Source organism: Podarcis gaigeae (assembly GCF_964106915.1).
Source record: "Podarcis gaigeae genome assembly, chromosome: 9".
Lineage (NCBI taxonomy): Eukaryota > Metazoa > Chordata > Lepidosauria > Squamata > Lacertidae > Podarcis > Podarcis gaigeae.
Window position 1 is genome coordinate 79,262,417 of NC_139685.1, and position 25,407 is coordinate 79,287,823.

The window sequence follows — 25,407 nt, forward strand, 5'->3', positions numbered from 1 at the left end:
CAAAACACAGCAATGACAAACCTAGACAGCAGCTTTAAAAGCAGAGACATCACCTTATTGACAAAGGTCCATATAGTTAAAGCTCTGGTTTTCCCAGTAGTGATGTATGGAAGTGAGAGCTGGACCATCAAGAAGGCTGATTGCCGAAGAATAGATGCTTTTGAATTCTGGTGCTGGAGGAGACTCTTGAGAGTCCCATGGACTGCAAGAAGATCCAACCTCTCCATTCTGAAGGAAATTAGCCCTGAGTGCTCACTGGAAGGACAGATCCTGAAGCTGAGGCTCCAAGACTTTGGCCACCTTATGAGAAGAGAAGACTCCCTGGAAAAGACCCTGATGTTGGGAAAGATGGAGGGCACAAGGAGAAGGGGACGACAGAGGATGAGATGGTGGGACAGTGTTCTCGAAGCTACAAACATGAGTCTGACCAAACTGCGGGAGGCAGTGGAAGACAGGAGGGCCTGGCGTGCTCTGGTCCATGGGGTCACGAAGAGTTGGACACGACTCAAGAACACAAAAAAGGTTGTAAAGGGGAGAAAAATCCCCGCTGAGGTTAATGGAGTTCTGTTGAAGCCAAGAGTGAGAACGGCCACCCGAGACAGGATGGGCCACCCCGACTGCAGGGGCAAGTGGAAAAGCCCCATCAAGGGCAAGCAAAGCTCAGGTCAGCACACGGGACGAGCAAGGGAACCTAGGGAGTGGCCTTATACAGTCAGACCACTGGTCCATCTTGCTCAGTGCTGTCAACACTGACTGGCAGCAGCAGGTCTCCAGGATTTGAGGCTGGAGCCTCCCAGCCCTGCCAGGAAATGCCATTGGGGACTGAGCCCAGGACGTTCTGCTTGCAAAGCAGGCAATCTCCCACTGGGCCACGGGGAGCAGCAGCCTCAGAAGGACAAGGGACAGGGCCGGGGCAGTCCCTGGGGTGAAGGGGCCTGCAGCAGGGCACTGAAGGAATGGGGACGTTTTATTGTATTTTTAATATTTTGTTGGGATCCGCCCAGAGTGGCTGGGGAAACCCAGGCAGACAGGCGCGGAATAAATAAATAAATAAATAAATAAATAAATAAATAAATAATTTATTATTATTATTATTACCACACAGCATGGCCTGAGCCTGCCTTGGGCGCTCCTGTAGCAAAAGCCAGCCCTCTTGTCCATCTCTTGGCACACGTCCCCCAGCGCCCCCCCCCCAGGCACGCGGAAGTAGCCTTACGTTCACACTCCGCCACGTCCAGGTTGAACTGCTGCAAGGCCCCCAGCGAGAGCTGCCGGACTTCGGCTTCCAAGAGCAGCTGGGTGAGCGAAGTGGCCAAGTGCTTGCAGGCAGACATGCAGGCCGTCTGAGCCACCTTGCCCTGGAAAGCAAAACGGGGAAGAGCGTCAGAAGAGATCTCCAAACGGGGGAAAGGGGGAAGAGACAAGGAGGGTGCGCGCAGAACCACACAAGCCTTTCCCAACCAGTTCTGGGAGAGACTCGTCAGGAGCATCATCCCCGACCTGGCCTGGCCTTGATGACCTGCAATCGCTGGCAGGTTCAGCCAAGGCAGATTCAGTTCCTTGACACAAGGCAGGGTCAAAACAAGTTACAAAAAGTGTTTTCTCGCCAAGCCTGAGGACACAGGAAGGGTTTCTTTCCTGTCCTGCATAAAACCCTGGCATGATACAGAATAGGAAATGCTTTATCACACACATAAGATGACTGTGTAAACCAGCCCAGAGGGTGATAGGATCAAAGTGAGATTCCCAAACTGGGAATCAGTATGAGCTTGTATTGAATTGTATTACTTGCTCAAACGATTTGTTTCCCCCCCTGCTTTATTTAAATGCTACTGCGTTTCTGATATTATCATTATTATAGCAATCACAATGTTTGCTGACTTTTCAATGCAAATGGTGTTAATAGGAGCCATCCGGAGAGCAACATTTGTTACTGGAAATTAAAATTTGTCACTGCGAATATTAAATCAAAATCAACTTGCAAATTTTGTATCAATGTTTAATGTTTCTTAAGAAGTTCGGGTTTCACTGGAAAGGTCACCATGGTTTGTTCGGGTTTTTTCACTGCAGACTGCATTTCCCATGATCATGTAGCTTGCTATAGAAATGACACCTCCCATTCAAAGCAGGTAAGGGAGCCTAATAGTAAGCTTTAAGAAACATTTAAAATTGCTGAAAATTTAGAGAGAAATGGAGCAAAAGCGTGGGAAGTCTGCTGCCAGAAAGAAAGAAAGAAAGAAAGAAAGAAAGAAAGAAAGAAAGATGGAATAGCTAGCATTTATGTTTGGCCCTGCAAGATTTACTGCTCCATTCCACTTGAAGGTACATTCTGGTAAGAGCTGCTACTGAAGCCTGGTAGCCCCCCCCCTCCCCGCCGAGTTGACAGCAATATTTGGGCAGCTCCCCACAAAGTGGCTTGGGAGGCCCTGGACACCGTCCACTTGCGAGTGTCTGAATTCTCCCTGCCCTTTCCATCAATCCTCTAAGCCATGGGTAATTAATTAATTGTGAAGCCTGGGGGGAAATAACACGAAGGAAGAGGTAATTATCCCCTTAGAAACCCATGCAAAGAGAGACGCTGGAGGGAAAATATCCAAAGCAAGATGTGCAAAGCTGGCGAGGCTGCTCACTTTGGCTGCGTTTTCAAGAGCAGCAGATTACATGCATCCACAGCTAGGGTCTGAATGGGAAAAGATGCACCCTGACCTCTACACACACATACCGCTGAGCAGGAGACAGGCTGCCACATTCCTGAGATGCGATGTCTTTTGGGAAAGGAAGAGCGCACAGCTTCCCTGAGTTTCTGGTCCCTGCCTGGAAAGACCCTTGAGATTTCTCAGGCTCTGAAGCTGGAAGCAGCTCCCTGCGCTGGTCATCTCAACAGATTTCCCTTCACTCCTCAAGGGAGCAACACAAGAGGCTTTCACTTTCTTTATTAGTAAATAAGAGGAACATCCCACTCCTCTGGGTGGACACTTCAGATCAGAGAAAGCCGGAGAAAGTTTTAATCACCGCATACTCTATCACTAGAGGGATGCGGGTGGCGCTGTGGGTTAAACCACAGAGCCTAGGACTTGCCGATCAGAAAGCTGGGTTCGAATTCCTGTGACGGGGTGAGCTCCTGTTGCTCGGTCCCTGCTCCTGCCAACCTAGCAGTTGGAAAGCACGTCAGAGTGCAAGTAGATAAATAGGTACCACTCCGGCGGGAAGGTAAACGGCGTTTCCGTGCGCTGCTCTGGTTCGCCAGAAGCGGCTTCGTCATGCTGTACGCTGACTCCCTCAGCCAGTAAAGTGAGATGAGCGCTGCAACCCCAGAGTCAGCCACAACTGGACCTAATGGTCAGGGGTCCCTTTACCTTTTTACTCTATTACTGCATCTTATGCTATATTTTGGCCTTGGGACTCTTTTAAATAACAAGCATTCAATGGAAACAACAACAACAACAACATAAGTACGTAGTAGACATCTCAATGAGTTTAAAAAACAAGCAGAACACATTTATCTGTCCCTGTTGGACACACCAGGAGGATGAAAAGGGTGTCTCTCACCCTTTCAACCTCTGGTTTTCAGTGGTGGAAGCTTCAGCCCCCCGTCCCCAATGCAACCGTCCGCAGAAGGTGGTAGCAGTTGCTGCTTAGCCTGGGTTAAGGAACCCAAGGATTCAGAGGTACCTGGCAGCAAGGTGCCAGAGAGATCCATCAACCGGAACGGCTGCTTGCTGTTTCCTGAAACATTAGAAATAACCCTTAAATGAAGGGGACGCAGACAGGGTTAGTGCCCACTGTGAAGCTGGCTTGTCCCTATCAGATAAGCAGGCTGCAAAATACACACAGCCTGGTACATTTACAACCCCTGAGATGGCTATCCTTGAAAGAAGCAGGCATTTCCGGCATCTGATGGGCGAGGCTCGGAGGCCACAATATGGCAGCTAGCCTCTCAAAAGGGCCACAAAACTATTCTGATCTTGTTGATGCAGAATGCCAGAATCCAACCCTTTGAAGTTTATTCTTAATGCTAATGACGCCTTGCGGGAAGAGAACAACCACCTTTAATTATCCTTGCTACTTACGACGGCATTTTGGAGGAACACCCCTTCCCCCGCCTCTTTGCCAGGTAAAATGAACAGTTTATTCTGCAGACGCATAATACCATCTCATCCCAGAAAGCCCGAGAACGGTATGAAGCGAGTTGTTTGGGAAGCAAAAAAGGAAAACGACTCTTTATTCTCTTTCAGTGAAAGGAGACTGTACGTGAACCAAGTAATCCCAAAAGTCCCCTGCCGTTCCAATTCAGAACAGGACCGGACAGGCTTGGAGATCAACATGGGAAAAGAAAGCTTTTGGGGGAGGGCAGGAACTCCGTGTCAGACCCAGGCCAATAAAAGACGGAAGGCTGTGGGGCGGCTGGACTCCAATTCTCACCAAATGGGCCCGGCTAGGTGAGGCTGGAGGGAGTGGAGTCCAATCTGGAGGCCACCACAATAGCCACCCCTGACTTCTTATGAGCTTTGGGATTTTTGGAGGGGGAGAGGAATCTGGTGACCCTGCAACTCATGTCGTCACCCCAGCTTATTCTCTCCTGTGCTTCAAATCTGTTCACAGACTCCGTTTTCTTTATCAAATGCTTTCTCTCGGACCACAACACTTAACGAATCACAGAAGTACGGAGTTCGGAAGGACCCCAAGGGTCACCCAGTCCACTTCCTGCAAAACAGCTGACGCTAAATAACTCTTGACTAGGAGCAATACTTTTTTTTTGGCAGAAGGGAGGACAGTGCTTCTGGAGCCAAGAAAGGGGGATGGCACGGAGACTGTGGAAGAGCTAAGGAGAGCCAGTGTGGTGTAGTGGTTAAGAGCGGTGGACTCGTAATCTGGTGAACCAGGTTTGCATCTCTGCTCCTCCACCTGCAGCTGCTGGGTGACCTTGGGCCAGTCCCACTTCTCTGAAGTCTCTCAGCCCCACTCACCTCACAGAGTGGTTGTTGTGGGGGAGGAAGGGAAAGGAGAATGTTAGCCGCTTTGAGACTCCTGAAGGGGAGTGATAAAGCGGGATATCAAATGCAAACTCTTCTAAGGAATGGGCAGCCTTCACGATTAACAGAGGAAAAGCTGGTGGAGAAAATGGCAGGGGCCCCCGAAACGCTGTTTTCTGGTAGCGTATCTGAAGAAATGCATCAAAAGCTGATGTTTTACGACAAATTACAGAAGCCACTAGGTTACTGGGGCTTGATGGAATTGGCCCAAGAACTTTAAAAAAATCTCCCATGTGAATCTGACGGACTATTAGCTTAAATCAGCCTCATTAGCATAAGCCTCATTAGCAGAGGACTGGAATGTAGCTGGCATGGGCATCATTGGAACAATAATACATATATATTTAGAAGAATCTGGGTTAGAGTGGGGGTCAGGAAATTCCAATCTTATCACCCTACATTCTAAAAGGCTAGACTTGTCAAACTGATTGGCAGGACAGGCAAATGAAAGGTCTTCGCAAAGCATGCAGTAAATTCACGGAATCTGCTGCCACAGGACGTGGAGGCGGTTGCTCTAATCCATGGAGGAGAAGGCTCTCAACAGCTACAGTGGGTTTGGTCGACATTAACAACCTGCAGGTTCAGAGGCTGCATCCTATCCACCCCAACTCCTGCCCACGTCCCTACAGGAGAGGGTTGTGCCCACCCGCAGGGACACAGCTGGATACGGAAATCCCCCAGGACTGTCCCTGCCCTCACAGGAAGTCAGCCAGGGGAGTCTTTCGTTGTCCTCTTATGCATCTCAACGGCTGTGCAACCGGTGCCTTGAAAGAGGCAGCACATTTCTTCTGTCGCTGAGAAGGAGGTGGGGGGACGTTGAAAGAAGGATGACATACCCGCCCCAGTTGTGGTTTCTGGCACCCTGAGCACAAATCACTGTGAAAAATCAGGCTGGTGGGCCAGCATTTCTTGCTGTGCGTGGAGTGTTTTATGAGCTTCTGCGTTTGGGACCTTGCTTAGCTTTCTGGCAGGATCCACAGCTGGCCAAACGTTCCACCATGTCTCTGCTTTCTATGCTTTGCAAACATCCACGTGGGCCTATTACTCACCTCGAAGCTTTGGAAGCACCGCGCCCTTGGGCTCAGCACGCGGGCGGGGGGGGGGAAGGAAGACCCACGAAGAAGAGGCACCACCTCATCCATCACTCAGGCCCTTATTCCAGCAGGCTCCGTTCCTCAAAGCGCTGCTACATTCCATTTCTTGCAGGCAAAGAGAAGCGCGAAGGGCAAAGCTATTTCACAGAGTGACAGGATAACATTCCTGGTCGGCTGCTCTTGGCCTGCGCCAGCGCTCCTGTACCAACTGCCATTTCCAGGGCCAGAATAAGGAGGGCAGGCAGCAAGCGGCCTGTCCGAGGAGGAGCACAGGAGACTGAGCTGTGCAGTCGAGGGTCAAGCGTGATCAGGGGGGCCACTGTGAAGCCCCAGGGGTGAACAATCCAAGCAGAAGCCATGGCTCAAACTTGCAGAAACAGTTTTCCTTCTTCATTCACAATCCTACTTTTCATTCTCCATTGACAACTGAGTCACTCACTGCCTTTGTGGGGACTCATAGAATCACGGAATTGCCAAGTTGGAAGGGACCCAAAGGGTCATCCAGTCCAACCCCCTGCAATGCAGAAATCATAGCTATGGACTCCCTCCTGAGACCACCAGGGACTGGACAGTGTTTCATTTCTCCCGATATCCAGCTCACTTGCATGGCTGGAAAGTCACTCTAAGCCAGACACAAGATCTACCCACCTGGGAAGAGTGGCAGATGAAGATGATGGACTACATGGAACTGGCGGAAATGACTGGCAGAATCCGAGACCAGGGAGAAGAGTCGGTGGAGGAAGATTGGAAGAAATTTAAAGACTATTCACAGAAACATTGCAAAATTAATGAATGTTAGAATGATGTTGGAATGAATTTATGGGATTTCAGCAGAAATGTTACAAAGATTTAGGAAAAAACAGACTGTTAATTGGTGAAAGGAGGGAAAGTAAAGTTATATTAATATCAAGATAAATTACAGGACAAAAATTTGAAAAGAGGGAAAGCATTTGCTGAAATGGATAATTGACCTAGAATACAAAAGAGGGAGGTGCGAGGAGGTCAGGGAAATAAGCTAATGAAAGATAAGTAATGGAAAGATTTGTTGTATTTTTCTTTGTTTTTTCTTTTTGTTTAATGGACTTTAATTCTTTGCTCTTTCTTTTTTATTTTTATTTTTTCCTTTTTATATTGTATCTTATTTTTGTTTAAAATGATGTTTTTGGTTTCTCTTTTTGTACCTCTAAAATTTTTAATAAATATCTTATATATAAAAAAAGAAAGTCACTCTAAGCCAGTGATTCTCAAACTTTTTTCAAGCCATTGCAACCTTGGTTCCATAAATTCACCCCCTAACCTACCCTTTAGAAAGCAAATAGCAGTTTGCACAGCCCACTAAGGAAGACAATAACACAATAAATTCAAAACAGTCACAATTAATTGCACATTTGTTCAAAATCCAATTAAAACTATTTGATTAATTCAACAAAAATGATAAACTTGATCCAGTGACAGCCCCTTTTCAAAGTCTGATTGCCATTGACACCTCCAGTGCCCCCCTAAGGAATCCCACTGCCCTCCCCAGGGGGAGGTACCCCCCACTTTGGGAACCAAAGGCAAACCTTGCTCCCCTGCTCAGCAGGGCAGGCATCTTCCAGTCAATAAGCCTTCTGAAGCTCAAGAACCGCTCATCATTTCACAAGGCATCGGCCGCCCAAAAAACAAACATGGCGCACTCTGAAACCTTGCCTTGGCCAACATGCCCAAGGATGACCGCAGCAGCAACTGGAAGAGCAAAACCCCTGTATTCAAGGAAGCTCCCTGGAAAACCTTCAGGCTGCGTCAACTGTTTATCCAAGATTTTTGAAAACAACACAGAAAACCTAACTAGCTGGACCAGGGTGAAAAATGGCAGCCAGGGCTTATGAGATGCTGCAGTTCCAACCCCTTGGAGTCTGCGGACGGCGTTCTCTGGCTTCAGCCTGGTTCAGTGCCAAATAAAGCCAGACACCTCGGTGGCACCGGACTTTGCTGGGAAAACGAGACAAGCGTTTAATAGAGGAAGCTGAATGATGGTGAATTTTCAGGCACTTTGCCCACCCAGTCTAACAATTTCCCACTCTGAGTGGCAGTGGCCTCCTGATGCTACCTACCCCCTCCTCTTTTTACCTGGGGGTGCTGCCAGGGAATGAACCATGAACCATCTCCCTGAAAACCAGGGGCATCTGCAACTGACCCAGGACCTCTCTGAAGGTGATCTCTCACCTGCCAATGACCAGGTGCCTTTTACTAGGGTGACCCCAGGAAGTCCTTTGCAGCTGCCGCTCCTCTTTTGCATGGCCCATTTATTCAAGGGGGGCGGGAACCACAACCTTGAAAGTGCATCTCCTAACTGATTGCTCTTGCGCTCGAATCCTGTTTGCGGATCCTGTGAGAACAGGATGGTAGACCAGACGGGTCACTGGCCAGGCTCTTATTAGGTTCCAACCTCTCCTCCACAGAACTCTGGATTCCCAGGTTGTCTCCCATCTGGCACTGACCGGATGCGGAACGGCTCAGCTTCAGTGAGGCTGCTGCTTTAGGAATCTGGTGCTGTGCATGATCTAGCCACTGCCCACAGGAGGATGAAAAGGGATGGCAAGACCGGGAAGCCCAACATGCCTGGAGGTGGGCAGGGCAAACGCAGAGGCCAGGAAGGCAGAGATTACTCTCTTCTGAGGCCAACGTCAAGCGAGGCTGCTCCGATGGCTGCTCTGGGAGGACTCCCATCTGCTTCGGAAAACTAGGCATGAAATCACCTAATTCCATTTGTGTTTCAGGCCCTGGGCAATGGAGCGAGTCCTCTGGGTCCCAGAGGAGGAGTAATCACCTCCGCAAAGAAGGCCAGAGCTGAAAGCCCTGAAAGCCGGCCATCCCCGCAACACGTTTTTTTGGTGGTGACAAGAAAACACACTCAAATCAAGGAAATGTGTTAACAATTAGAGGATTAGGGGCAGAGCTGAAAGGCTGCCTTGTTAATTAGGGAACCTCGCTATCAAAGGCCTCATTAGGAGCTACTGAAACTCAAAGGCTGTTAAAACAAACATCCATTAATTCCAGTCCACAATCAGGGTCACGTTGGCTGCTACCTACCTCACTGCAAGAGGGAGGGAAGGAGGGAGGGAGCGGAGAACCTCCAGGAAACCACATCTGGCTGTTCTGCAAGGAGAGAGCAGGACTCTTGCAGACATGTAGAAAGAGGGGTGGAGCCTGGGCTGGGGGGGGCACTCCTGCAACATGGGGAAGCTGGGGGCTGGGCCACTCAAGGAAAAGGAGCCCATGGATCTGTGCTGGTTAGCAGGTAAGAAGGAGCAGGGCTGAGGGAGGTCCAAAACACTGGGGGGGGCACCAGGTTGGGAAAGGCTGGAGTAGGTTCCCAAGAGTGCCCCCTCCTCCTACCAAAAGCACTCCAAGTGGAGATAACATGGCCTCCTTATTCTGCAGCTAGGGGGAATAGGCAACAAAACTGCAAGTAACACGGTTCAAATAATAAGTTTAAGGTGATGGATGTTGGGGAAAACATACCATGAACTCGTTCAAGGGATCTAAACTAACAGGTTGCTAATCGCGAAAGAACTTGTGCTCATGCTAAATGGCAAGGAAGAAAAACGTGTTCTGTCTTGGGGATTCCTAGGAAAGTGATTCAAAACAAACAGACCAGCTATCATAGCATTGGTAAGCTGTGGAGATCCATGTTGCTGGATTGCAAATCTCATCATTCATTGATCACAGAATCATGGAATTGTAGAGTTGGAAGGGACCACAACGGTCATCCACTCCAACCCCCTGAAATGCAGGAATCCCTCGATGACCCTCGATTACGGGACATGCTACCTGGGCTGATAGGATCTGGAGCCCACCAACATCTACAGGGCTCCCACAAGTTAAGTCACTCCTGGTACAGGTGGAGAAGAAAAACATTAGTGGTTTTGAAAATATGAATGGAGAAGAAAGAGCGAAGAAAGGTTTGTTTGTTCCCTACTTCTCTCCTTCGGGAACTTGGGATCCCCCAGTGCAGCTGACGGGTGCTAGGTTCAGGGCAGACAGAGTGTGGAATTAATATATGGAATTCTCTGCCACAAAATGTCCTGCTGGCCAGGGGCTTTGTTACACATCCATGGAGAAAACACTTTCCCCAAGGAGCACCTACTAAGGTGCTGAACGGAACCTCAGAAGGTCAGCGGTTCGAATCCCTGCAACGGGGTGAGCTCCCGTTTCTCGGTCCCAGCTCCTGCCCACCTAGCAATTCGAAAGCATGTCAAAGTACAAGTAGATAAATAGGTACCGCTCCGGCGGGAAGGTAAACGGCGTTTCCGTGCGCTGCTCTGGTTCGCGAGAAGCGGCTTAGTCATGCTGGCCACATGACCTGGAAAAAACTGTCTGCGGACAAACGCCGGCTCCCTCAGCTTACAGAGCAAGATGAGCGCCACAACCCCAGAGTCATCTGTGACTGGATCTATCGGTCAGGGGTACCTTTACCTTTACATGGCTTTTAAAGGCCCCCTGGCACAGCATCATGTCCCGGGTTCTTGGGGTTGGTGGGGGCTCGTATTCTAGTGTCCAAACGCTGGCCATTGCAGAACCTTAAGCCCCTCAAAAAGGGCAGGAAACCTGCCCCCCCACCCCCAGACTGCCCAGCTACCCCAATGCCCAGCGCAGTAGTCATTCCTGAATCTTCCCTTCCGTGGAGGTCACATCCACTTAGGATAGAAGGCAGCTGACCTTTGCAGGTTATTTTACTTGAATTAGTCCCCCAATTTTTATTTACATTGTGACGGGGGCGGGAAGGAAAAAGGTTAGCTGCTTTTTGAGCAAGAGCTGGTGTCTCCTTGCACTAGACGTGGCAAGCGTAGGATTTCAAAGAAGCGAGTGACTTCACAAAGTCAACTGGAAATTAATAGGTTCTTTTCGATTGGAGACTGTGCCCAACTCGGCATTTGATCTGGGTCCATGGGAAACAATCGCAAGTGGCCAATGTTGAGGCCAGTGTGTGGAAAAGACTTGGACACAGGAGGAGACGGACGGCAGGCGCTAAACTATACAGACAGAGTTTACTTGGGTTTGGAATTCACTGAGAGGAAGAGGATGACGTTTTCAGCCAGTAAATTGGAGTCCTTGTTTACACAGCACAAGGCTCACCACAAGGGAGTCACTGCGGTCAGAAACAGAAGCTGCCATTTTGCTGGGACCTCCGCAGCCCCCTCAGTCAGGAGCAGATTCTGTGTAAGACCCACTGTGTGCAGGAGGAGGAGATCCCAATGGATTGGGCCTCTTATTGGATCCATGCTTAGAACAGGGCACCTTTCCAATTCCCACATGTGCAACTGAGTGAAGACAATTATTGCCTCTCCCTCTGCAAGGGCCACATCACCTTCTCTGCCCAAAAATGCCCCATGAGAAGCAAGTTACAAGACCCTCTTGTTAACACATTTCAATTCCAAAGCCCCACAGCACTCAGCACCCAACACAATACAGGCACATGGATGGTGTTGGCTACACAAGCATTCTGAAGGGCAGAATCTTCACACTTCAAGGTGCATCGCTGCCACTGTGGGTTCATTAAGTCTGCATTTTTTAGAATTCTCTGTACCCTTAAGTCTGAAGAGGAGAGGAACCTCCTGGGTGTCCCTGGGGCTGGTCCATGGAAGGTAAGAACTGCTTGACGGTGGAACAGACTTCCTCAGATGGTGGACTCTTCTTCCCTGGAAATTTTAAAGCAGAAGTTGGGTGGCCACCTGCCGGGGATTCTCCAGCTGTGATTTCTGCATTGCCGGGGGTTGGACTGGATGACCCTTGGGGTCCCTTCCAACTCTGCAATTCTATGATTCTATAAAACAGCCGCAACTGTCCCCCAAATACCTGCTGTCACCTGACTACCTTGTGGCTGATCACTTCATGACCCAACATCTCTCCCTCCGAAGGAGATTCCTCCCTGCAGAAACCATCACACCAGGAAATCCATTCTGCACAAACCACAGGCAGGAATAAGCCTTTCAGAATGGGAGCACTGGCCCTTTGGAACTGCCTCCTGCTGCACACCAGACAGGCACCATCTTTCCAACATTGACTGAAGACCCGCCTTTTAAGTGGAGATTTTTATTCCAGACTGCATCTGCGCTGGATTGAAAATTGTTGCTATATTGTCTCTGTTGTTGATGCTTGTATTGCTAAATCACTTTGGGGAAATGACTCAAAAATCAAGTATGGAACTAATTAAGAGTAGCTGTAACTACAATGGAGATACAGCAATTAGTAGTGTTATAGCAGTAGAAAGGAAATTCTGACTGAACACTGGGAAGAACTTTCTGAGAGCAAGAGCTGTTTGACAGTGGAGCAGTCTCCTTCTGGAGGTGATGGACTCTCCTTCCTTGGAGGTTTTTAAGCCAAGGTGGGGTGGTCATCTGTGATGGAGCTTCAGCTGAGATTCCTGCACTGAAGGGGTTTGGACTCAATGACTCTTGGGCTCCCTTCCAGCTCTACCATTCCATGCTTCCATATTGCCAGGGGGACATGCGCCACCCTGAGTGCCTTCAGAGAGGGGGCAGGGTACAAATAAACAGTAAATAAACCAGAGAGCCAAGTGCTAGTATCTCTAATGGCTATTTAAATGGCAGAAATGCCCAACCCTGCCGCCCCATACCAAGGAGGGGGCTCTTCCACACACCACAACATCTGCTGTCATGAATCTGGTGCCAATGTGGTGCCCTGGGGCATGTCCGCCGGATTGGGAGGCCAAGACTCAGCTCAGTTTTCAACAGTGGGTGGCCTGGGCCAAATCCTGACTCCAGCTCAGTGATGCTCGCATCTTTCGTGGAGAGGCTTCAAGCATAAAACAGAGAACAGCAGACCAGGCACTGTTCGCTTTGTCTAAGATGATGGTGAAATTTACATACCCCGCTTCCTTCTGACCAGGTTCCCCAGCCACTCTCCCAACAAAATATTAAGAAGCACAATACGACATCAACCATTAAAAACTTCTCAGAGGCACAGCACAGCTACGTGAGAGAAACCCAGGGAGAGGCCTTTGGTCTAGCCAGGGCAAAGGTGGGCAACGCCCTGGTCTGCCAGGGATCCCAGCCGCAGCCTCACGGCTACTCTTGAAGCATGACTCAGGAGAGTATAAATATGTGGTTAGGCACGGACTCTCCTCAGCCGAGCCAAGGGCAACTTTTCTGCCAGGCGGATGCCAAAAACGCTGCTCAGGCAAACATGCCGCGCTTGGCTCCTGGAGGCATGTGGCCAGAAGAGCAATCTAGCAACAGCCAACAAAGTCACCTAGAAGAGGGACTGGCTGGGGGAAGCAGGTGCCTTAGCCCGAGTCAAAGTCTGATGCTTCCACTGATTGGCAGCAAGGGCTCTCCAGGGTCATTTGGGCAGGAAAGGGTCTCCCTCATCCCTACCGGGGGAAGCTGCCAGGCGCCAATCCTGGGCTGCTGTGCCCACGGAGCAACAGCCCTCAGGGTGAAGGAGCTGGACCCAGTTGCGCCCCTCAAGTAATTAATCGGTGAGATTAAGCCACTGGAAACCTTTCAGTCGACCCAACGTTACTTGTTTCTTAATGCCTACAGAAACCCTGGTGAGGGCAACAATATTTTTAATTTTTCTTTAAAAGAATCCTTATCAAAGCAGGCACCATCTTAGGAGAGCTATTCCCTGTCCTCTTTCATCACTCTCGCAGAAGAGGAAATGCAGGCACCAACTCAAAACAGAGGAAGAATGCTTTCTTCTCATGGAGCTTTGATCAGCTGATTAAAACTCATATAATTCCTCGGCTAATATTTCTGCAATTGGGTGGTTGTTCTAGGTAAGCCTAAGGGAATTAGACTGGCCTCGATTAGAGCCAGGGCCTTTTTGGCCATGGCCCCGGCCTGGTGGAATGTTCTCCCACAAGAGACCAGGACCCTGCGGGATTTGACATCTTTCCACAGGGCCTGCAAGACGGAGCTGTTCTGCCAGGCCTTTGGGCAGGGTGCAGTCTGACTTACTTTCCTTTGTATAAACCAAGCCCCAAGGAGGCCCCCCCACCCGCTCACAGGTCCTTCTATGTTCAGTGGAAACAGTTGGTCTTGGCAAGGATTAAGGACTCTCAACTCCAACCTGATAATTGCCACCTGCCCAGCTTTTAACTTGTCTGAATTAATTTTAAGATGTATTTTAATTAATTGATGTCTGTTTTTATGCATATTGTGTTGTTTTTATGATGTTAGCTGCTCTGAGCCTGGCCTCGGCCGGGGTGGGCGGGATACAAATAAAAACTTATTATTATTATTATTATTATTATTATTATTATTATTATTATTTGCCAGGAACTCTTTATAAGGGCAAAATGCTTAGTTAAGGCCAAATGTTCCACAGCAGCCTCAAGCACAAGAAGGTTCACTGAGCCCCGTTCTTGTTTTGCCCCCCAACTCCATCCGTGTCTTGCTGCAGGAGGGCCATTCCACAGGCCAGGTCCGTGACCATTTAGTCCATTGAAAAAGTCACGCCATGTTCATTCTGACACATGCAGCTCAGAGGACTAACTGTGAGATACAGCCTCTGCCTTTAACTAGGAATAAACGCAGTTTGCTGAGAGCGACTTTTTCAGAAGGGTCAAGGCAGCCCAGGGCAGAACTGTCCGTGTGTCAATTAATGACTTCCTTACCTTGTGAAAAACAGGTTTGTGGCCTTTTCTTTACAAGCCTTTTAAAGGTATTCACGAGTCTGCCTGGTCCTCATTTGGAGGAGCCTCTAAGCCTTTGGCTTCTGTTCGGCTTGTAGCAGGAGAGCCACAGGTCAAACATGTGCTGCGCCGAAACCAAGCATTTCCGTTTGTCTGCTTTAAATTTGCTGCCTCTCATTCCTGATGAATGTCCCACGCTCGCCCTTTGTGCTCGGAGAAGGGGATGAGCCCACGGACCGGCTGCTCTTTCACGTCCCATCGCTGGATCCTGCCTGGAAAAGCCTCAGAGCTTCTCTAGAAAGGGAAAGAGTTTCTGCAGAGATGATAAAACCCCTGAATTGGGGAAACACAGCCCAATATATATATTCCCATCATGGAATCTGCATTCCAGATTAAGATGGGAGCATCTCTCTGACGAACTTGAGGTTTTAAGCAATATCGGATACCCAATTTTAAAATGAGTTTTTAGCAACACATTTTGGGGGGCTGTGGCAGGGGGATAAGAACATAAGAAGAGCCTATGGATCGGGCCCATGGCCCGTATAGTTCAGCATCCTGTTCTCACAGCGAGCAACCAGATGCCCCAACGGGAAGCCTGCAAGCAGGTCCCGAGTTCAAGAGCAACTCTCCCCTCCTGTGGCTTCCAGTGAAACGAACTCCCTTGGAGGTGGTGGACGCTGCTTCCGTGGAGGCATTGAAGCAGAGGCTGGGTGGCCACCTGTCAGGGATGATTTAGCTGAGATTCCTGCCTTGCAGGGGGCTGGACTAGATGGTTCTATGGCCATTCTATGGTTCTATGGCCGTATATTGTCTCCCTGCTACATTTTAATATTTTAATGTTCCATTATTTTAATGTTGTATTTTATTTTTGTTTTTAAGTTGTAATCATTCATCTTGTTTTTATTATTGTTTGTAAGCCGCTCTGAGCCCGGCCTTGGCTGGGGAGGGCGGGGTATAAATAAATTATTATTATTATTATTATTATTATTATTATTATTATTATTATTAACTCATATGCAGAATTCATCATGTGAAAGGCTGGGCTGGATGAATCCCTCGCCGGAATTAAGATTGCCGGAAGAAATATCAACAACCTCAGATATGCAGATGACACAACCTTGATGGCAGAAAGTGAGGAGAAATTAAAGAACCTTTAAATGAGGGTGAAAGAGGAGAGCGCAAAATATGGTCTGAAGCTCAACATCAAAAAAACGAAGATCATGGCCACTGGGCCCATCACCTCCTGGCAAATAGAAGGGGAAGAAAGGGAGGCAGTGAGAGATTTTACTTTCTTGGGCTCCATGATTACTGTAGATGGTGACAGCAGTCACAAAATTAAAAGACACCTCCTTCTTGGGAGAAAAGCAATGACAAACCTAGACAGCATCTTAATAAGCAGAGACATCACCTTGCCAACAAAGGTCCGTATAGTAAAAGCTATGGTTTTCCCAGTAGTGATGTATGGAAGTGAGAGCTGGACCATAAAGAAGGCTGATCGACGAAGAATGGATGCTTTTGAATTCTGATGCTGGAGGAGACTCTTGAGAGTCCCACGGACTGCAAGAAGATCAAACACATCCATTCTGAAGGAAATCAGCCCTGAATGCTCACTGGAAGGACAGATCCTGAAGCTGAGGCTCCAAGACTTTGGCTACCTCATGAGAAGAGAAGATTCCCTGGGAAAGACCCTGATGTTGGGAATGATGGAGGGCACAAGGAGAAGGGGACGACGGAGGACGAGATGGTTGGACAATGTTCTCGAAGCTACCAGCATGAGTTTGACCAAACTGGGGGAGGCAGTGGAAGACAGGAGTGCCTGGCATGCTCTGGTCCAGGGGGTCACGAAGAAGCGGACACGACTAAAGGACTAAACAACAACAACATGCTGCGGATCTTCTACCTCTGGACTTCCTGCATCCAAAAAGGAGTTGGGCTGCAACTTTGAGTTGCTTGCGTGATGTTGTGATGCCACAGTGCGAAGAAGTCTATTCAAGGGGTAGACTTGAAAATCAAAGGCAAATTTCCTTGTGGGTAAGACTTGCATTTCACCAAACTTTCTACAAAGCTTCTGTAAAAAGCTGGCTGTCCCCTATGAACTTTGAAAGAGGAAAACCTCCCAGGGTGCAAGTGTGCGGTGACGAGGGCTGGCGATGCACTCCGAAGACAGACGTCAAGCGCCACCCAGGGAGAACCCAGGCTCCCTGGTCCCTGGCCGGTGCAGCATGACGACACCTTCTCGGGCAGCTCTTGTGTGGCTTTTCCTTTCTCCAGGACTTGTTTTCGAAACAACATTCTTTCCGTTGGGCAGATTTTCCATGAAATACAAAGCAGCTGCCATCTTGGTAGGAGGAGGCTGATTCAAGACAGATAGCGATCTCTCTCTCTCACACACACACACACACTCAACGGCCTGGAACTTCCGCTTTATTAGTTGCCTCTTCCCGACATGCCGTGTTGTCTACAGAGGCCAGAGAGTTGCAGCTGGTTCCCCTGCCCACACACAGTACATGCGCAAGCAGCACAAAGGATGCGGCAGCTAGACTGGTGACTGGGAGCGGCTGCCAAGACCACATAACACTGGTCCTGAAAGACCTACATTGGCTCCCAGGATGTTTCTGAGCACAATTCAAAGTGTTGGTGATGACCTTGAAAGCCCCAAATGGCCTCGGCCCAGTATACCTGAAGGAGCGTCTCCATCCCCATCGTTCTGCCCAGACACCAGGGTCCTTCTCCCAAGGGCCTTCTGGTGGTTCCCTCCCTGCGAGAAGTGAGGTTACAGGGAACCAGGCAGAGGGCCTTCTCGGTGGTGGCACCCGCCCTGTGGAACACCCTCCCACCAGATGTCAAAGAGATAAACTACCTGACGTTTAGAAGAGCCCTGAAGGCAGCCCTGTTTAGGGAAGTTTTTAATGACTGATGTTTTAATGTATTTTAAAAGTTTTGTTGGAAGCCGCCCAGCATGGCTGGGGAATCCCAGCCAGATGGGTGGGGTGTAAATTATTTATTTATTTGTTTATTTTTATTATAATCATCCTCCTCCTCCAAGTCACAGTAAAGATCCCTTCAAGCAACAGTGTCAGACTAGGACCTGGGTTCAAATCCCTCCGTAGCTATGAAGCTCACTGGGTGTGACCTTTGGGGCAGTCACTGCCTCTCAGCCTAAACTACCTCACAGGATTAAAAAAATCCTTCCAGTAGCACCTTGGAGACCAACTAAGTTAGTTATTGGTATGAGCTTTGGTATGAGCTTTCGTGTGCATGCACACTTCTTCAGATACCTGTGTGCACACGAAAGCTCATACTTTTAAGCAGAGGTTGGGTGGCCATCTGTCTAGGATGCTTCAGGTGAGATCCCTGCATCGCAGGGGGTTGGACTGGATGACCCTCAGGGTCCCTTCCAACTCTACAATTCTCTGTGTCTATGAAGTCCTCTGGCTTCTTGCAGGCAGAGCCCAAGAATGAACCCTTCCACCTTGCCCAGGTGTAACCCACCATCGAAGGGATGCTGTAGCAGATTATTGGTACTATGCTGCAGCCTAGGGGAATCCCTACCTCTCCACAAACGTGATAGAGACACACCAAGGACCCCAAAATCTCCTGCCCAATGGAGCCTTTGGGGCAGGCGTCAGGAAACTTGATTTGGAACCATCTTTGGTAGCAGAATGTGGAACGGACAAAGGGTGAACTCTAATCTTTCTAACATGCCAACTGGATTAGTGCCCGGCTTGCTCAGTTAGTAGAAACTAACTAGAGAATGCAACGTGAGACTATTTACGTTTTTAAAACGGTGGTAGTTAAGACACACAGCTGGATGGGAAAGCTGAGTCCCTCTCAGACACAGGGTGACGTCACTCATCCCACGTCCAGCGGAAGGAGCCCTCCAGCCCTGGGCACCCACCTCTGCAGGCTCCACCGCTGCCGCCACCCGGCTCCCCATCTGGATTCAGTGGCCACAGGGCACACAGCCTTCCCCGCCAACCACACTGGCTGCAAAGAGCTGCTTACCCTGGACAAGAGCCGGGAGGCTGACGGGAAAGTGTGGAGAGCTCCCTCCCGGCTGCTGCCCAGCCCCCTCCTTCAAGAAGCCTGTGGGGCACCAGGAATTAACCCCGCCTGCTGACACCGGACCACCTCCCTCGGGTGACCCAAGCGGAGCTACCCCGATGTGGGTGGCAGAGACTGCGGCTGTTTGGAGCCCAAAAGGACTTAAGGCGGAGCTCCCTGGGACACGAGTCCACCGGTGGAAAAAAGGCTTCTCTGTGTCCATCCTTGCACGCCAGAGACTCAAACGGCAAAGCAGCTACGCCTCTAGCGGTGGAGCACAAGTGGGGTTAATGCACCTCTTGGAAGTGGGGGGGGGGGGGGAGAGACAGCCAGGACAGACTTGGATGAGCTTCTCTACCAGAGGTGAACCAAGCAGTGATGGAAGCTGTTAGAAGCGTTCATTGAACCAGAAGGCTGCATTTCTGCCTTTCATTGAGGGGGGGGCAGCAACTCCCAGGGGGGAGGAGAGAAGGGAGTCTGGGCTCTTCTGCACCCCAAGTTGGAAACAGCAGAATTCCCAGGGAGCTCATGCACATTTCCTGTGGATTCCACAGGGGCTTGTAGAGCAAGATCCGCTTCCTGCTGGATCAGTGGACATCCGTCATGGATGCTTTCGTTGAGATTCCTGCATTGCAGGGGGCTGGACTAGCAGACCTTTGGGGTCCCTTCCAACTCTCCGATACTCTGATTCTATGCCAGAGGAGAAACTATCCTCCATGGAAGTCCTCTGACCTGTGAGGAGAGGACAGGGAGCAAAGCTTAAGATGGTCCAGGGCTGAATCTTACAGAGAAAATTCCCATTTTGGGGCAGTCCAAGGACTGCAAGACATGAGCTTTGAAAGGTGAGAAATGTCCTTCCTCAAAGGATTTCAAGGTGAGGCTGGAGAAGGCACTTTGAGCACAGGGCAGCCTGCTGCACTTAGTGGAGTTTGGCCCAAGCAGCCTGCCAGCTCTTTCGCCACTCCACGGTGCCCTACGTAAGAGCCTGCCCTCTGCTCCCGCATCCTCCCAGGGTGGCCTTTGCCCTGCTGATCTCTCACCTTGACTTATGGGCAGAGGAACCGGGAATGGACAAACTGGGGGATGGAGCCTCAGAGCACGTCTGAACTCGAGTGCCACCCTCTGGCCAAAGGAGGGCACCACAGGGACGATGGGTGCTTTGGGAACCACCTGCACCCCCCACCCACCTGCCCTGGGCCATGTCTGGACCATTAAACAGTTATGACCCTTTTGAGCAGCGCCTGTAGCGGCTGCCTTGCCCCGGAGGGATCTGACGCCTGGAGCTGTGCTTCTTTTGCTCCTGGGATAAGGTGCAGGGCTCCCTCCTCTGGCCCCCCACCCTGCCGCCTCCTGGGCCCGCAGGCCTCGGCTGGTTCAAGGAACCTTCTAACAGACAGGGGGCAAGCAGGGCGGCATGGAACGTGGGCAGCGCACTGGGCATACTCACCGGCATGGCTGAGTGGGCATAGGAATCCCCCTAGGGAGGGAAGGTCAAGACAGGAAGCTTCAGAAGACACAGACCCACCCGGCTGGCAGGGGGAGGGGGCAGTCTGGCTCCACGCAGCAGCTGGCACCGTCCTCCTCCGCAGGGAGGAAGGGAAGCACTGCCTGGGCGAGTCACGGACCGGCTTCTCTTCCGCAGACAGCCTGGCCAAGGACAAGGGAAGCAATCTGGAGGACAGGGGGACCCCGGCCCTGAGGTCAGAGGCAGAAGAGCTCCAAGCAGCAGTTGCAGAGGAGGGGAAGGGGGCTGGCCTTCCTTGCGAGAATTCAGAGGCACCGGTGGAACTCTCTGCCAACAGAAATCCTGCAGGTGCCTTCTGTTTCTACATCTCAAGGCCTGCAGAAAAGTTGTCTGTTCCACCAAGGCTAGGCAGACAATTTAAAATACCTCTTTCCACAACAGTTAACTGATCTCTGTCTTGAGCCTTTTCTATATGGCTTTTATTGCATGGTTTTATGTTTTGATTGCTTTGATGGGGGGGGTGTTTATGGCACAGTGGTATACAAATATTTCTAGAAATCCTTTGTGGGTGCTCATCTTGTAAAATGCCCTGTGATCTTCAGATGAAGGGTGATATATGAATTTAATAACTAATAATAAAAAAATCTGGGTGAGGAGGGAGGAAGGGGGAACTACCCCTGGGATCAGGTCGCTGGGCCAGATGGAGGACTGCTGTTTGTGTCTGGAGGGGGGAGGGGGAGTTCACAAACTGAGGGGCATCACCAGCCAGGGGTGTCTCTGGGGTTCAATAACATTTGCCAAAGGCACCTTCCCAGCGGATCCTGCTGCTGGGCTCACTAGCGATACCAACGCTGGGGATGCCCCCATAATTCTGCACTGTGAGAGGAAGGGCTTTCTATCTGTCCTGGATCTTTCAACATTCAGTTCCTTGAATGTTCTATGGTTATCGGAGAGGGAAGAAAACTTTCTTCTATCCACTTGATCCATGCCCTGAATAATTTTATAAACCTCTGCCATAATGCCTTTTCTGACAGCAATCTTGCAAGGTAGGCCATATTGCAGATGGGGAAGGGGTCTGCAGCTGAAGAAGCCTGGCTCGCTCAAGGGAGCTTATGGTCAAGGCAAGATGTTGGCCAAGGGCTCTGTGGGTCCCAGCTTACCCTCCCCCCTTGCCCCACATATGCGCCCCCCCCCCGGCCCACCAGCTCCTAGGTCATGATGGGGCTTTTGTATCCAAACTGGGAGGTGCCGTTTCCCTCACATTTCGGATACATGAGCAGCTGCATTACGGATGTGCTGACAAGCCCATCCAAAGGGGCAAATTTCCTTTACAGTGGTACCTCGGGTTAAGAACTTAATTCGTTCTGGAGGTCCGTTCTTAACCTGAAACTGTTCTTAACTTGAAGCACCACTTTAGCTAATGGGGCCTCCTGCTGCTGCCACACCGCCGGAGCACAATTTCTGTTCTCATCCTCAAGCAAAGTTCTTAACCCGAAGCACTATTTCTGGGTTAGCGGAGTCTGTAACCTGAAGCATCTGTAACCCAAGGTACCACTGTGTGGGGAAATAAACTTTGCAGAGCTCTCCACCACCCAGGGGCAAGCAAAGGCTTTCTGTGCAAGGATGGCGACGGCCAGATCGAGCCGCAAAGGAGGGCCTGGACCCAAGCAAGACTTTTAAAGATTTTTCACGGTTCCATCTGAAATCTGCGCTCACCATCTGGCCAAAAGTAAACAGGGGAGGAGGGGGGAAAGCGAGGGAGAGGCTGAGGGAGGGAGGGGGGGAGAGAGCACCAGGCTCCCCTTGCAAAGAGTTCAGGCTGAACTGTTGGAGCCGATTACCACCGGGAAGATTGCTGAAAGATTACTTCCCCTTCCCAGGTCGCCGCAACCTCCTGACCTTCCCCGATTACCCCGCACAAGAAGGTTATCAAGATACAAGCCTCCGAGGATTAAAGGAAACTTAAAAATCAAAACAGAAAAACACTCCTTTCCCCAACAAATAAAAAACTTCCTTGCTTTGTTAAGCTGACAGCCCCGCCAGAGGTGTTGACATAACCTTCCATCTGCAAAAGGCTTAGAGTCAACAAATCCGCACGCTTGGCGCAGATCTGTCCGGGCGATTTACTCTGACTTGTCTGACATGGAATTAAAATAACAGGCAGCCACCAGGGACAAAGGGGCTCCCTCTCTCTCTCTTGGCCGTGATAGCCATCTCCTGCAACCAGAGACCCGTTCTCCAAAGAGCTGGAGACCATTTTGAAAAAGATATATATATAAAATACTAGCTTGTTTTATTTTAGATTTGGGTGCCGGGGTTTGCCTCCCATTCCTTTGTGGCGAACCACTACCACCCTGCTCGACTAGTGCATTTGGGGTGGGGTGGGGGTCCCAGGCCCAGGGTTTCATCCCTGAGCGCGTTCCACTCTTTTGAGGCCATCTGAAAACGGTTACTCCAAACCACCATGGAAGTTCTCTGGGTGGCAGCCACAAGAGGCTGGAGGGCCCCACCCTCACCTGCGAACTCTTCACCCGGGGCTTGAGCATTTGACAGCGCAAGGCGTGCGGGTCCCGGCTCCTATTTGCTGTCCTCTTCTCCAGCCAGCACCCAGTGAGGAAGCAGCAGGATGGAGAAGTGTCTGTCAGGACCAGAGGGGTCGTGCCTCCCTCTTTTGAGGGAGCACGTCCTGTCCAGACTCTTTGCAGCCACCTCCAAGCTCCCCACCAGACCATTTCTGGGCATGAGAACAGAAACACCCACCTGAAAGCAGGGGAAACCGTTTCCGCTCGGTCTCTCCCAGCCCCACTTTGAGAATGTCCTGATCAATCTGGGAGAACATCATTAATGGTTTAAGGAAGATTAATCGCTCCAGACCCATCCCATAAATCATCGCAGACACGTCCTGCATTCCCCCACATCTCCACGTTGGGGATGCTTTATGCTCGGGTGGAAAAGCGTGCCCCGCAGAGCTGAGCTGCTAAAGGAGACCACCAACTGGAGTGCTCTATAAACCAGACCTTGAACTGAGGAGTGGAGCTCTCCTCAACCCTGTGCCAGGGAAAGCAGGGCAGGCGAGAGCGTCCCCTCCAACGTCATGATATGCAGTGACCAAAACTAAATACCACGTGCAAGATCCGCGGAGGGTCTCCCAGAGGACTGTGCATGCTCACATTTCACTGAAATGTAGCCACTGACAGCGGATACTAATTTCACCCTGCTGTACGTCGCTCACTTCTTCTCCCATTTGCCACTAATGTGAAAGGAGCGTCCAAATTACATGGGTGAGAAAACTGGGGACCTCACTCCCCACCTCTCTCTCACACACAGATCTGAACTCTCTTTTTGCACCATCGTCTATTTCTCTCCCCACTTTATTCTGAGGCCTGGATTTGGCGGGGGTGGGGAGCGCCTGGCTCCAAGGAAAATGCACAACCCCGAGATTTGCTAAATACTTCCTGAGCCTGGACTGAAATGAAGGGTGGTTAACTTCACCACTGCAGTCTCCACAATCCCAAAAGCATATTCGAAACGACAAAAGCTCAAGTTGCTGAGTGGCAGCCAGAGGGAATGACAGTGGGGGAAAGATCAGGCTGATCCTGCACAGAGGACGGAGTGGGAGTGGGGCAAGGCCAGCAGGTGCAATCCTGCTCTCTCCCTACTACTCGGAAAAATCGTCTGCAGAGAGCTAAGAGCATCTTCAGAATGGCCACAATCTGCTTCTCCAATGGAATACGCCACACCTCTAGAAGATGGAAAGCGGGTGCAGAGGTACCCTCGGGCCGTTTCACCTTCCTCTGCCCTTTGCCCAGCGTTTCAGAGACATGCCAACCATTGAGCTGGACCCTTATTTGGTGGCAAGATTGCCACTCCCTCCCATGATTCAGACAGGCTTGCCTGCCTTTGAAAAACGTCTTGTGGTTGCATTATATATATAATACAGCACTTATGCTCAGTGTTACCAATTCGCTTAGAACAAACAGGTTTTTTTAAAGTTGAAAAACTGCTCAGGGGCGTGCGACAGGAGAGGTGCTAGCCAGTCTACACCAAGCACAGCCTGATTCTGCTGCAAACAGGGAGATCTGGTCTTTCAGAGTTTAATCCTAGAGAGGAAACTGTTCCTGCGAATGACACATGGCAAGCAGGACTCAGGAGGACACAGAAAGAAGCCAAGGACGGAGGGAGGAAGGGGCAGAGACAGCAAGGTTTTCTCAAGCGGCATTTGGCACTGAAATGCTTGTGGAAGGACCCATCATGCACAATGTGAAGAAGAGGCTTGGATGTCGTCCTCCTCCGTCAGCAAAAGCAGTTGCTGACTAGCTCCAGGAGAAGCAGACTGTTGTCCCCAGCTAAATGCACTAAGGAACAGCTCTGGCCCTTGGTTTTGCCTTCACCACCTCTGGGGAGGCTCCTAACATCATCCTCTCCTGCCAGCTGCATCTGTGGTAGCTCAGGAGGCGTGCAACTGGAACAGAAGCTCCCGAAAAGAATAAGAGAAAGAAGAGGGAGAAGGAGAGGGAGAAGAAGAACCTTCATGTTCTGAGGCATACTTACAGGCAGGTGTGTAAAGACCGCGAAGGTGCTGCGCAGGAATGCAATGAGGTCCACCAGGTAGTCACTGGCCTTTGACCCGGCCTCGACGGCCATCCAGTCGTAATCTGCAAGCTGCAAGAACTGGTCAATCTTCTGGTTCAAGTTCGTGTAGATCTCCTCCTCTGCAGCATGGCGAGCGTCCTGAGGGAGAAAACAAGGCTCAGCGGGAAACGAAGCATCGCAACTGGAATTCTTTGAGTGAAGTGGACCATCCATGTCTGCCTCCAGGATGTAACCTCCCTGGGGCCTTTTGTGAAGGGCAGGTGCTAAACATAGCTTATGTAATAAATCAATATGCAAGTAAAAGAAAACCCTTTGACAATGGTGGTGAGATTTAATAGCCCTAAACAATTTGCTATCATCAGCAAACTTGGCAACTTCTCTGCACAGCTCTTACTCTAGATCATTTATGCACAAGTTAAAAAGCTCAGGTCCAAATAGCAATCATTCTTGGAAGTCCAAGTATAGGGTTCTGCTCTTAGGCAGGTAGAACCAGATGCACAAATATAGGATGGGTGACACCCGGCTTACTAGCAGTAC

General features: G+C 50.2%; 1 protein-coding gene across 3 annotated transcripts in view; it reads right to left on the bottom strand.

The window, feature by feature from the left end:
• The window catches only part of EXOC6B (exocyst complex component 6B), a 220,723-nt gene that overhangs the window by 54,099 nt on the left and 141,217 nt on the right, over positions 1-25,407 (bottom strand). For all 3 annotated transcript variants that reach the window (XR_014568506.1, XM_083757097.1, XM_083757098.1), the window contains 2 exons: positions 24,829-25,008; positions 1,217-1,358 (listed from right to left, as the gene is read on the bottom strand). Coding sequence is in view for 2 of the 3 variants with exons in the window: in XM_083757097.1 (XP_083613223.1) it covers positions 1,217-1,358; positions 24,829-25,008 (322 nt within the window). In the remaining variant the exon portion in view is untranslated. The remainder of the gene's footprint in view (positions 1-1,216; positions 1,359-24,828; positions 25,009-25,407) is intronic.